The sequence below is a fragment of the Carassius auratus genome, unplaced genomic scaffold, assembly GCF_003368295.1.
Source record: "Carassius auratus strain Wakin unplaced genomic scaffold, ASM336829v1 scaf_tig00035522, whole genome shotgun sequence".
NCBI lineage: Eukaryota > Metazoa > Chordata > Actinopteri > Cypriniformes > Cyprinidae > Carassius > Carassius auratus.
Genome location: NW_020526235.1, coordinates 42,301 through 56,395, shown reverse-complemented (window position 1 = coordinate 56,395; position 14,095 = coordinate 42,301). Strand labels below are relative to the sequence as shown.

Genomic DNA, 14,095 nt, shown 5'->3' with positions numbered 1-14,095 from the left:
GGCACACCATACTATACAATTCATATGAAACACAGATCCAACTGAAGGTTAACATTGGAATGGAACACCTTTATTAAAATATCGTCGTGTCGGGCGGAAACCTCGCATGTCCAAATTTTGTCAATTTCATATTTTTTCACAAAGTGAAAGTGAAAGTGAAGTGACATTCAGCCAAGTATGGTGACCCATACTCAGAATTTGTGCTCTGCATTTTACCCATCCGAAATGTACACACACAGAGCAGTGAACACACACACACTGTGAGCACACCCCCGGAGCAGTGGGCAGCCATTTATGCTGCGGCGCCCGGGGAGCAGGTTCGATGCCTTGCTCAAGGGCACCTAAGTCGTGGTATTGAAGGTGGAGAGAGAGCTGTTCATGCACTCCCCCCACCCACAATTCCGTCCGGCCCGAGACTAGAACTCACAACCCTTCGATTGGGAGTCCAACCCTCTAACCATTAGGCCACGACTTCCCCATCAATAGCAAATCGATGCTTGCAAGTTGCAAGTGGTCAGGTTGCATATGAGAAAGTTGCAAAAGGGCTCTCAAGCTTCCTCCAAGATGGTGCGAAGCACAATGCCATCTTTATGGAACAACGTCTGGCAAAATAAAAAAAGAACAAAGAGCTTCTGGGAGCCAGAGAAAATAAACCAGTGTGCAACCTTCAAGGACATGAAAACATCAGTTGGAGTCAGCATATCTAGAAAGGTACACATGGATTCAGACATGCTCTTTCGAAGATTACTGGCTGTTTCCAAACAAAGAGAGGTGTCCATGGAGACTGTGATGTCTCACGAACTCGCAGCTATCCCACCCTCTTTGTTTTTTGATGATGGAAGCATGAAGAAGACAACAAAAGCTGACCTGGCCAAGAAACTCGATGCTGTTGTTGAAGAGACACAGCAGCTGCCAAATGTTAAAGAACCATCAGCATATATCATTGATGCCATGGATCTTCTTCAAAGTCTCAATGATTCAGCTTTTCAAACATTCAATAACCTGGGTGAGTGTGTCTTGAAAAAGATCGCAACTTTAATGGGAAAGGAAGGTAACAGCTGTGTCGTTATAGTGTTTGATAGATAGGACCACCAACACTCAATCAAAGATCTTGAAAGACAAAGAAGAGGCACCAAGATGGGCATCCTTGCAACAACCTGGATGAGCTGAGGTACACACTAGCATCTACCACAGATTTGTCAGCAGCAAATCTACCCTCAACAGAAGATGGCTTTCCAGCAACATGTGCTGAGAGCCATGTACCAAACAGCAGTGTGGCGTCACAGCCACCTGGCCAAGCCTCTTCTCTGGAACCCAGTTGGTAGGGGATGGAGGCTCAGAGAAGATGGGTGCATTAAATCTGGGATGTTCCAGAAGGCACCAGCACCTAAAGGAGCTAGAGACCTCACCCACCTCTACTGTAAAGACGGAAACTGAACCGATGCCACCAAATGTCAGTGTCTTTCAGTGGGCTTGACCTGCACAGAGTTTTGCTCTTGCCCTTTCCCAGACTGTCCAGATATGACCCACTTTGTCAATGATGACAATGTGGATGAGTGACAGTGGTGTGTTGCAGTTGTAACATCAGGGTGGGGTTGACCCCAGAATGGTCCAAGAGGGTCTGGCTGCGGGCTTGCACTTGCACTCTCAGACTTACATTCTCAGACTTGCACTCCCAGACACTTGCACTTCCGCTAGTGACATCACTTGCAGTCTTTATTTTTTATTTTGTTGAATTTTTTTATTACTTTTTGTTTGAATTTCCAACATTTTATAACAAGACAAGAAAAAAGAAACTAAATTACTAATGAAGGAAACTAATGTCACTTGCAATTGCTACTTGCACTCTCTGCTACCTGTGACATCACTTGCAATCGACACAAATTGTGAATGTTGCCAATGGAGACAAGACGCTGTGGTGGTGATTAAATTATTAAAACTAATTTAGTACTATAATGTACAGGGTCTGCAAGAAAAAGACAAGACCGGCAAATCCGTGGCCAGAACAGCAGAATATGAACGTTGCCGCAAAGTATCTCGCTAAATGTAGAAAAAAACACTTAACATGGCTTAATATATTAAGATGCTATTAAATTATCAAATTAAATATACAGTTCATTAATATAATGAATATGTATATAGTATTTTCCTCACATACAGCAAAATGTGGCATAACGGACTAAGATGATAAAGGCCAAATTCAATATGCTTCTCTACATTATTAAAATACATAACTAATAGGTACAGGCAAGCACGTGAGCCCAGAATAAATGCAACATGCAAAGTTTCACGTTAAGCATTTTTCCATATAGAATAAACTGTCTACAACTTGTTTATATCACTGTACTCGTCTACTTGCCTGTACGGAGTTGATCCTTTTAAAATCACTTAATGAATTTCATAATGCACGTACATATTTTCTGGTCTGTATACATTGAGTCAACAACAAAAGACATATAGGCTAGGCCTACTGAATTATTATTATTCAGCACTGTCTTCTCTTCCGTCTCTGTTGTGAGAGAGTTCAAATCAAAGCAGTTTGTGATATCTGGTTCATGAACGAATCATTCGATGTAACCAGATCTTTTTGAACCAGTTCACCAAATCGAACTTTATTCACCACAGCCTGGATCTTCTCAGAATCCAAGCGCACCCCTTTGGCCGAGACAATGTATCCCAAAAAAGGAACAAACTGTGCATGGAAAATGCATTTTTCTTCACCTTGACAAAAAGCCCATTCTCTAACAGCCTCTGAAGCACTCGCCTGATGTGTTGAACATGTTCCTGGAGAGAATGAGAAAAAATCAGTATGTCAGCCAGGTATAAATAAATGAACTGATCTACTATATCTCTCAACACATCGTTGATGAGTGCTTGGATTAACGAAGGGGCGTTACAAAGGCCAATTGGAAAGCAAATATAATTTGCATTTAGCCGGAGACATACCTGACAATAATTCTATTGCACAGTCATAGGGACGATACAGAGATAGAGAATCAGTCCGAGTCTTACTGAACACTCTCATCTGGTTGAGGTACTCACGTGGCACATTAGACAGATCAGTGTGATCATCCTGAAACACAGAACAAGACACAGGAGAACATGCAGACAACAGAAATGAAGCATGACAATATTCACTCCAGGACTAGACAGTATTCCTTCCCCAGTTTAAAGGGGGATTATGTAGCACTAGCCAGGGATGCCCCAAAACCACTGGGGCAGCAGGAGTGTCAGTAATGAGAAAGTCAATGTTCTCCGAGTGTTGTCCAGAGATGATCAGTTTTAATGAGATCGTGGAATGCTTGATGGAGGGTAACGGCTGACCATTAAGTGCCACCACAGAGATTGGCTGAGAGAGCTCCACCATAGGTATTTTAAGTCTTCTTGCAACATTAATGTCTAAAAAAAGAACCGCTGAAACTGAGTGGTAAACTCTGGACCCTGAGCGACCAGGGCTTGGACAGGTGGTGGTGAAATACTGTATTACCAACTTGAACCGCTGAAACTGAGTGGTAAACTCTGGACCCTGAGCAACCAGGGCTTGGACAGGTGGTGGTGAAATACTGTATTACCTCTTTTCAACCAATCGTTACTACCTGTGGCTTAACTTAGCCTTTCTTTCCGTGGTTTACCTAATTAATGCAGCCTAAAAATCCTTTAACGGATTTGGATATTAAAAGCATATTAGTATGTTATGTGTAAACCAGGTTAAAGAGATGTGTCTTTAATCTAGATTTAAAATGCCAGAATGTGTCTGCCTCCCAAACAATGTTAGGTAGGTTATTCCAGAGTTTAGTCGCCAAATAGGAAATGGATCTGCAGCCCGCAGTTGATTTTGATATTCTAGGTATTATCAAATTGCCTGAGTTTTGAGAACGTAGCGGACGTAGAGGATTACAATGTAAAAGGAGCTAATTCAAATACTGAGGTGCTAAACCATTCAGGGCTTTATAAGTAATAAGCAATATTTTAAAATCTATACAATGTTTGATAGGGAGCCAGTGCAGTGTTGACAAGACCGGGCTAATATGTTCATACTTCCTGGTTCTAGTAAGAACTCTTGCTGCTGCATTTTGGACTAGCTGTAGTTTGTTTACTAAGCGTGCAGAACAACCACCCAACAAAGCATTAATCTAACTTTGAGGTCATAAATGGATGGATTAACATTCCTGCATTTGACATTGAGAGCATAGTCCGTAATTTAGATATATTTTTGATATGGAAAAATTCAGTTTTACAAATGCTAGAAACATGGCTTTCTAAGGAAAGATTGTGATCAAATAGCACACCTAGGTTCCTAACTGATGACTAAAAATTGACAGAGCAGCCATCAAGTCTTAGACAGTGTTCTAGGTTATGACATGCAGAGTCCTATAATTAACACCTCTGTTTTTTCAGAATTTAGAAGTAGGAAATTACTCGTCATCCAGATTTTTATATCGACTATGCATTCCATTAGTTTTTCAAATTGGTGTGTTTCACCGGGCCGCAAATAAATATAGAGCTGAGTAATCATCCGCATAACAGTGAAATCTAACACCATGTTTCCTGATGATATCTCCCAAGGGTAACATATAAAGTGTGAAGAGTAGCGCCCCTAGTACTGAGCTTTGAGGTACTCCATACTGCACTTGTGATCAATATGATATATCTTCATTCACTGCTACGAACTGGTGACTAATGTAATAACCCAGGAACGATATCTGCTTGACGTGAAACTCACATTTCTCTGCCTTGACGTACAGGTGATTCTGCAGGAGCCGAGTGAGGACGGTCTTGACATGGTTAACGTGTTCTGCTTCCGACTTGGAAGAGAATGTCATCAATGTAGGCAGTTACAAACTGGTTCAGTAAGTCACAGACAATTTCATTTATGAAGGACTGGAAAACAGTTGGTGCGTTGGCAAATCCATACGGCATGACCTGATACTCATAGTGCCCTCTAGTGGTGAGGAAGGCAGTCTCCCACTCATTGCCCTCTTTGATTCGAATGAGGTTGTATGCACTTTGTAGGTCTAGTTTGGTGTATATCCTTGTTTCATGGAGCTGTTCCAGAGCTGAAGGAACCAATTGCAAAGGGTAGCAGAATTTTATTGTGATAATCCTTGATAATCAATACAGGGTCTGAGTCCTCCATCCTTTTTTTTCCACAAAGAAGAACCCTACTGCACCTAGAGAAGTGGAAGACCGAATGAGTCCGGAACTCAGGCCTTCCTCAACATAATCTTCCATGGCTTGGGATTCGGTTCGAGACAATGGGTAAACACGACTCTTGGGAGGCATGGCATTGTGGAGTAAATCAATACTACAGTCCCAGGGAAGATGAGGTGGTAGTTGTGTCGCCTTAGTTTTGCTAAAGACCTCTGCTAGGTCATCATAACAGGGGGGAATGTTGACAGTCTTGGTACTCGTGGGACTTTCAATACTAGTGATATAGCAAGGCTGGGGAACTTACGAGAAACAGTGACTTTCACAAAAGTCTGACCACTTGGTTAAATTACCCTGATGCCAGGACAGGACAGAGTTGTGAACGGACAGCCATGGGAATCCTAGGATGACTTCATGCTTAGGGGAGTTAACCACGTAGAGGGATATGGAATCTTGGTCAAAGATTTAAAACAGCTCCGGAGTCGATAATTGCTGTTAATGAGATGGACAGTTCTTCAGTTTTCAAGGTAAGGGGAAGTTTGAAAGATTGATTAGTGAAGTCGACGAAAGGAATGTTCTCCTTTACATACCAGTTCTGCCTGAAGTTCATTGTTGAGGCTTCTCTGGAACACGGCTTTTAGAGAAACATCATTCCACCCACCCAGCTGTTCTGTTTCCTTGTGACATTTGCAGTAGTTGAGTTGATATATCCTTGCCCCCTGCGGGATATTCAAATACTTCTTGAAGTTGTTGCAGGAAATATTCAAAGGATCGTCTGAATCGCATGTCAGTATCCCAAACTGTATCCCAAAAAAAAAAAAAAAAACAAAAAAAAAAAAAAAACAGCTGCAGCCCAGTCAATCGCCTTTCCAGACAACAAGGACATCATGACGGCACATTTCTTTTCGTCAGAGTTAAATTTGTCTTCCTGGTTGTTGAAATAAATCTGCACTTGACAAACAAAGCCACTACATCGATTAGCAGAACCATCAAATTTATCGAGTAGTGCAAAACTCACCGGTCACTAGGCATGGTTGATGGAAGTGACTGGATGTAGCCCAATAAGTGCTCATTGACTGCTTGAAGTTTAACCAACTGATCTTGGTACCCCTTTAATACTTCACTTTGATAAGCGAACGCTGCTTACATGTTAGTAACTTCTGCTGGATTCAGTTGAGGCTAAGTATTCTGTAATGACGAGGCTCAGGCAGTATGATAATCCATTTACAAGAGTTTATTAAAGGAAGATCTTACAATCAGAGTCGTGAAACCAGGCAAAGTGTCAGTACCATAATGGCAGTCCGTTTTTTCAACATGCACAGGGGTAATCCAGTAGGCAGAGACGAGTAGGCAGGCAAACAGGTCAAACACAAACATCAGTCAAATCATGCAGTAAATCCAATGGGGCAATCCAAGAGACGTGAACGAGGAAACCGGAGGAATTATAAACAAACAAGCAGTCAGAATAATCTAGGAAAGCACTCGGTAAGGCAGGTAAACTGGCAATACTTCGCAGTGAAGTAACATGCTGACTAGGGCTGGGATAAACGATTATTTTTTAAACGATTAATCTAGCGATTTTTTTTTTAGATGTATCAATTAATCTAACGATTAATTTTTTCAGACCGTTTCGATTTCGATTATCTCCCCATTAATTGACTACTAGCAATTTATACGTGTTGATTTACATATCTGAATGAAAAAAAAATGAATTCCTTAACATTGCAATATGTTTATTGCTCTTAAAATTACAAAATAAAAGACTGACTAAGAATGCATTACTTTGCACTTGTATAGAGATAGCATTCAGTAAAACCTTGAAGCCTTGAAAACACATAGCTTATTGAAACAAGCTTACTGAACACATAGGGCCTAGCTTACTGAAAAAAAGTTCTTCTGTCAGATGAAAATAACAACAACTTGATGTCTAGCATTCAATAAAAAAGGTCACCCAAAATACTTGTTTAGAGCAATTGAAAGAATACAGTAACCAATGTAAACTTGAGGGCTTTAAGCTAATACAAAAAGAGCTTTTCCAAAAAAAAAAAAAAAAAAAAAAAATTAACAGTGGGAGCCAGCAGCCTGTCATGGAGAAAAAAAAGTTGATTAATATGCACAAGGGAGAGAGAGAGCAAAAAGCGCTTGTGTTGTTTGAAGTTTGTTTGTGCGCGCGCGCAGCCAGGGCTCTCTCTCGTAAGCGCCCTGTCAGGCGCAGCAGTCATTCTATTCTACATCACTCACCGATCAAATAAGCCGCCAAAAAAAAAAAAAGATCAATGCAGAAAAACCCCTGGATTGGTTATATAACGTTGGACAGAATTTGATCCGGTTATCGCGCATATTCAGCACACATAAGGTAAACGTTTTGCAAACGTTTTTTAGAGAAATAAAAACAGGTCGACGAATCGATGCACATATTTTGTGTCAACGTATTTTTTGCGTCGACTTCATCGATGACCTCGACGCATTGTCCCAGCCCTAATGCTGACTCATGTTAAATAGTCCCAAACAGGAAATGACTGTAGAAGCAGAGGGAGCGGTGAACAGTCAATACTCAGATGAGAGCTCCCTCTGCTGGCGTGGCATTACATCTGGCTAACTCCCGCAAAACTTTATAGACTCCATTTAACCATATGAACCCAACAAGTGAACTTTTCAAAAGAAACCAAATCGCAATTATTAGTAGTGTATGGACTAGGACAAAGATAGAAAAATAAATCTTGATACATTACCATTGCAGAAGGATAAAAATGATTTACATTTAACAATGATGCCTTACAAGCCAATTAAACTTTGAAAAATCCAGGAAATCCTGAAATGATGTCACCTATGATAGGAAGTACATAAAAACAGACTATAGAAAGGCCTTGGCAGATTATATGAAAGTATGATGAAATGATTAGTCATGTGTATAATGTGTATTGGGAAAACTTTAGTGTTTGAGCATAGCAACAAAACGTGTCAGTTTATGTTAATGCTCTTATTCAGAGGATGCTTGTGTAGAAATAGACAGTGAAGACCTCTTAGCAGAATGGTCTATGTCAGAGGAGAGATGTAAGTCATAATACTTACCCCATTCCCGTACAAAGCATTCAGGAATTGATGTAGATAGACGCGAATGAAACGATGGCTGAATAAACAAAGATGAAAGCATATAATTAAGAAAACAAATACTTTTAGTGTGCTAAACATAGCATATTTTTACAGAAATGAATAATGCGAGCAACAATCTTTCAGTATAAAAGATTGTAGCCTTTATTAACAAGCCTTAAAATGCCTCGTTACAAACGAGTTGTTCCAAAAATCGTATGCATTAATTTGATCAACATCTTAATGATGTAGTGCGAGTTTGCTAGATAAGCACAAAACGCCCAGTGCTTTATCTTGAACGTGTGAGTATATAACCTCGCAGAGAATAAAATTAATGCCCAAGCACCACAAGTGAAAAGAAACAAAACTGATACTTATAATTCTGTAGACTGATGAAGAGATGGGGGCTAGATGCTAGCCTTGTTTCTGTCTGCATGTCTGGAGAGACTATATTCTTGCAGGTTCACGTGAGCGTACAGTTGAAATATCTTGTTGATTGAGACCTAAGCAGCGCGGAAGCGACAGCTCCACTGTTGCTACGGGTTGCTTTTCCTGTCTTCGGGTTGAGGTGACCCCACTAATGTCATATTTAGCCTTTGGAATGTGAATTATATCGGGGAACCCCCTTTTTGAAACGCGTTTCAAAAAGTTTTTAGCAGTAATTGGCAGTTTTGAGAAAACCTAGCAAACCTGGAGAGCACTCGGAACTCCCCAATGTTTCACATCCTCTGCTGAGAAAACTCTGAAGCCTGTATATCATTCAACACAATAGGATGTGAGTAGTGCACTTTTATATCCCTCGTATTGAGAGCTGATTGGCTAGACCTTAATTGGAATGTGACGTGGCATTAAGTCTTCCTAGTAGAACTTGCGTTTATGCTTTCATTTCTTTCATGATTTAACAGGATGGGACACTTAATTTTTCTCTTAGGATCAGATAGCTTGCAGCTTTTTTTCCCTTAATAAATTAAATCATCATTTAAAAACTGCATTTTGTATTTATTTGCATTATCTTTGTGTAATATAACAATTGATTTTGATGATCTTAATCTTTTAAAGGGTTTGTTCACCTAGAAATAAAAATTTGCCTGTGTTTTACCTCTGTGTTTATCAATCATTGTAGTGCACATCTGTGATAAAACATGCCTCACACGATTCCAGGGGGCCTCCTGTGGCGAATCCATATTTTTCTTACAACAACACATGTATTCGCTACAGGAGGCCTTTATTCATTCCCCGGAGCCATGTGAGGCACGTTTTTATTATTATTATGAGCTGATCTCACAATCATCAAGACTCTCAGGAATAGCATAAATAAATTGAAAAATAAATATTTGATGTGACCATTTTGCATTTAAAACAGGTTTTGTCCTAGGTTCACTTGTACATAGTTGTTCAGGTATAAAGTTTCAGTATAGGTTTCTTCAAGTGTCTTGGAGATGCTGGCACAATCCTTTTTAAGGAATGCATGAATGAATGAATGCATGATTTTTTTTATATATTTAGAAATATAATCTGACTGGGTTATCTGAAATCTAGCCTTTGATCAGTTGATATGTACACATCATAAACTAAAATTGTCTCCAATTGTTTACAGGACATGTTCTACCATTTCATCGCTTTGCTGTTTTATTTTGGTGCATTTTTGCTGGAAGCTACAGTTTCATCTGCGGGTGCATATGCAAACAGCACCTGCATACGCAGGCCCCATGGCAATATAATAACATTTCTGGACTACAGAGAATATACCATTAATGTTGCTGCTGCGGTGAGTTGTTAACACTACCTTTCTTTTCTCTTCATTTTCATTGATTTTCATTTTTTCATTGATTGATTTTGTGAATTTTCACATTCAACCACTGAAGATTTTGTTATATACAGAGAACACACTGAACAGACAATAAAAATAAATAAACTAATTAATAAAACAAACAAAAAAATTTTTTTAAATAAATTGTACAAATAAATTAAAATATGCAGTAGAACATCCAGAACACAATCATAGTCTATAGTTTCCACTCTAAGAGTATGCAATTATTTCAGAATATTGTATTATGAAGATGACTTTGTAAAGCTCCCAACATGTGAAAAGAAATAAAACCCCAAAACACCATCAATGTATCATTAAAGTGGTCCATATGACTTGTATAATATATTAGAAGTCCAGTGCAAAAGTAAAAAAAAAGTACCTGGCCAAAAACATACTTGAGTAAGAGTAAAAAAGTATGACTAAATTATACTCAAGAATTAAAAAAGTAGAGGTAACCCTAAAAAAAAACAACAACAACCTTAAAGTAGATTCTTGTTCCATAATTTTGAACCATATTCTCAATGCAAAGTAAATTTGCTTAAACATAGATTGCATGTTTTGTTTTTTTTTTAAATACAAAAGTTTGATTAAAGGGAGAAAACAAAGCAATGGCATAATAATAATGGCAAACACATCTATTTAATGCAACAACAAAAATTAAAATGCAGCACAGTGGAATATATATAAAAAAAATGTGTAAATAATAATTTACACCTTAATGTCATCCCATATTTATACTTTCTTTCTTCAGTTGAACACAATCTAACAGTTTTAGAAACATAAATAATCCACCTTTCTGGATGTAATGCAAGTGTAAGGTATCTCCAAAGATGATGCTTCAAAAGTATACAAAGAGAAGACAACAGTAATCCAAATAACCCCTGCTTATGTCTTCTTAAGTGGAACAATAGGCATATATGTATGAAACCTACAATTATTATTATTATTATTATTATTATTATTATTATTTTAAACTTTACCATTGTATTCACTTTTTTTTTTTTATGGACTGATTGTTTGTGTTCATCTGAAGAAATCATACATCTGGGATGGCATGAGGGTGAGTAAATTATCAGTGAATTGTAATTTTGGAGTGGAGTATCCCTCTATAAATATAAATATATTCCAGACAGAATATAAGAGCCTGTGATAAACAATAGTGATAAACCATTCGTTTTAAGCTGAATTTAAGTGCCTGCCATTTTGATTTGGATATGTTGAAAAATTACTTTTTCTATCTCCTCCTAGACCGGTTGTCTGAATTTCACCAAATGCATCTTCAGAACATACTAACAAAAAGATATCAAAAGCTTTTTGATAGACCAAACCACATTGCAATAACGCATCAATTAAATTGTTGGATTCAAAACTGCATCAGAGACTGTATCTCTGCCCAGCTTTGACATACTGACACCAAATCTTGTATGTGCCATTGTCACCGCCCACTAACCATTCCAAACCAGTTTGGTAACAGCACCACATATTGGTCAAAAATTATAATCCGTTCATATTAAGACATTAACCATTAATAATACATTTCGATAAAATGTGAATAACTTTTTTTTGAAAATGATCTTAAAATATGCATTGGGTCATGCAGAGAAAATAGATATCAATATTGAATTTAATGTCCGCCTTTCTGATTTATGTTTAAAAACTATTTTTGTAAATTCTCCTATACCATTTATCTGACTTGAATAAGATAATCTTCAGACCATGTTGACAAAAAGTTATGTATTTTTTGTCTATATACAAAACGTATTGTAAAGCACAGCAAACATACTTAAGGCATAATGCTAAAACGACATTTTACCTAATAAAGAACATGCCACATCGATTTGATAAAGTGATGACCCATAATTTTAAGCTTGCAGCTGTTATTATGATGATGATGATGATGATGATGATGATGATGATGATGATTATTATTATTATTATTATTATTATTATTATTATTATTATTATTATTATTATGAACTAAAAGTGTCTTCCCTGGCTAGTGTCTGGCCAACTAGAACCATAAGTTGTACACCAAATTTTGCAGGATGGTCCCAAATATCCCAAGGTGCACACACACACATACCCACACATTTTTTCTAAATTGCAGATGGACTAAAACGTACTAATGTTCACAGTATAAGAAATCTAATGAGATTTCTATTGAGAGATGAATGAATCATACTAATGTTGTCCAAAAGAGCGAGGCATATCACATAGTTTATAGTCTGTGTAAATGGTATAATAGATTAACTAAGCATAACATTTATTATAGTTTTATAAAGTTTAATAAAGGCTAAAACAAAGCTTCTAAAGAAATCTGTGATTTCTAAAATATCTTCATATTTGTTTATATATTGTGATTTCAGAGAACATTTGTAAAGTTGTCTTTTGTCAGACATAATTGCATATATTGCGTTCCAGTTAAAATGAAGAGACAATATCATTTTTCTATTGATATATGGTATGTAAAATAATGCTTCCATAGAAAGAAATCTAGACCTACTCATATTATGTTTGAAAAGTGACGTGGCCATTGTAAAATAACTGTAGCCTATCCTCTACATGAGGTGTTTCCCAGCGGGTACCTTGATATAAATTCGATGTCAAATATTTGTCAGTGATCACGATGCTGTAACATAATTTTAAATTCAGTTTGGACAGCATTTTTTTCCAGTGATAACTGGGTGAAAATAAGACTGAAATTGGTTTAATTTATATGTGGGCCAATATGTTTGATATTCAATTTACATCAAATCTACGTCATTATAAGTTTTTGACATCAGTTGGATTTGCATATTTAACCTTTTTTATATACATTTTGATGTCGATTTGATGTGTTTTCAACATCAATTGCCAAATAAATATTAGAAATTGAAATAATATTTTACAATAGTATTGTTCTGTATATTTTCTAATGATTGATTGAATGACTGATTTGGAAGGGTTCAGTCATGTCCTTACTATATCCTACCATTACCATCAATCTTCTAAAGCAGAAGTTTATATATATATATATTATTATTATTATTTATTTTTATTTTTTTGCCATGCTTAAAGCAATTATAAATAAATAAATAAATAAATACAATTATGTTAGACTTGCAGTATGAAAATAATAGTGTTATTAATTAAAAAAAAAGTGTTATTATAATAGTATTCTTTTCTTTCTCCACAGATATTTTCATTTATAGTGACTTTGTGTTATGGCTGTAGCATGTTCATGGGCTTCAGGAGATGGAGAAAATAACACACAAAAATGAAGCATATGTAACCAATTCATAACACAATATCAAATGTAAACTGTGCTTTTATGGACATTAAATAAGGTGATTATGGTTTACCACAATGTCTCTGGGGACTTTAGTCACATCCAAATAAAGATTAATTTTATGATTTGTTGTCTTGTTTTTATTATATTAATGTATATAAACACTTCACTCTTTCCACATTTTGTTACAATACCGCATCCTGTTTCTACTTATCATCCTTAAGATGTTTCTACTGGAGTGCACCTGTGGTAAATTCAGTTGATTATTAATGATTTGGAAAGGCTAAAACTCCTGTCTATATAAGGTCCCACAGTTAACAGCATGTCAGAGCAAAAACCAAGCCATGAAGTCCAAGGAATTCTGTAGACCTTAGAGACAGGATTCTATCAAGGCACAGATCTGGGGAAGGGTAAAGAAAAAATTCTGCAGCATCGAAGGTTTACAAAAGCATGTAGTCTCTGTTACCCTAAATGGAAAAAGTTTGAAAGAACAAAGACTCTTCCTAAAGCTGGCCTCATGCCCAAACTAAGCAATTGGTGGAGAAGGGCCTTTTGTAAACTGCTACAAGATTCTTTGGTCTGGTTGAACCTCAATTTTAAGCATCATGTTTGAAGGACACTAGGCACTTTTCATGATCTGCAGAGAACCATCCCAAACGTAAAGTGTGATGTTAGCAGCATCATAGTGTAGCTGTTTTTCAGCAGCAGGGACAGAGGGACTTGTCAGAGTAGAAGAAAATATCAATGCACCAAAAATTCAAGATAGCTGTAATGTAAAC

At 37.2% G+C, this 14,095-nt stretch overlaps 1 protein-coding gene across 1 annotated transcript in view; it reads left to right on the top strand.

Annotated features, from left to right (window-relative positions):
* mal2 (mal, T cell differentiation protein 2) overlaps window positions 1–13,441 on the top strand; it is a 54,984-nt gene extending 41,543 nt beyond the window's left edge. Inside the window, exons 3-4 of the mRNA XM_026253901.1 lie at window positions 9,836–10,006; window positions 13,224–13,441. Of these exons, the coding sequence (XP_026109686.1) occupies window positions 9,836–10,006; window positions 13,224–13,295 (243 nt within the window). The 3' untranslated portion in view covers window positions 13,296–13,441. The remainder of the gene's footprint in view (window positions 1–9,835; window positions 10,007–13,223) is intronic.
* Window positions 13,442–14,095: the final 654 nt, after the last annotated feature.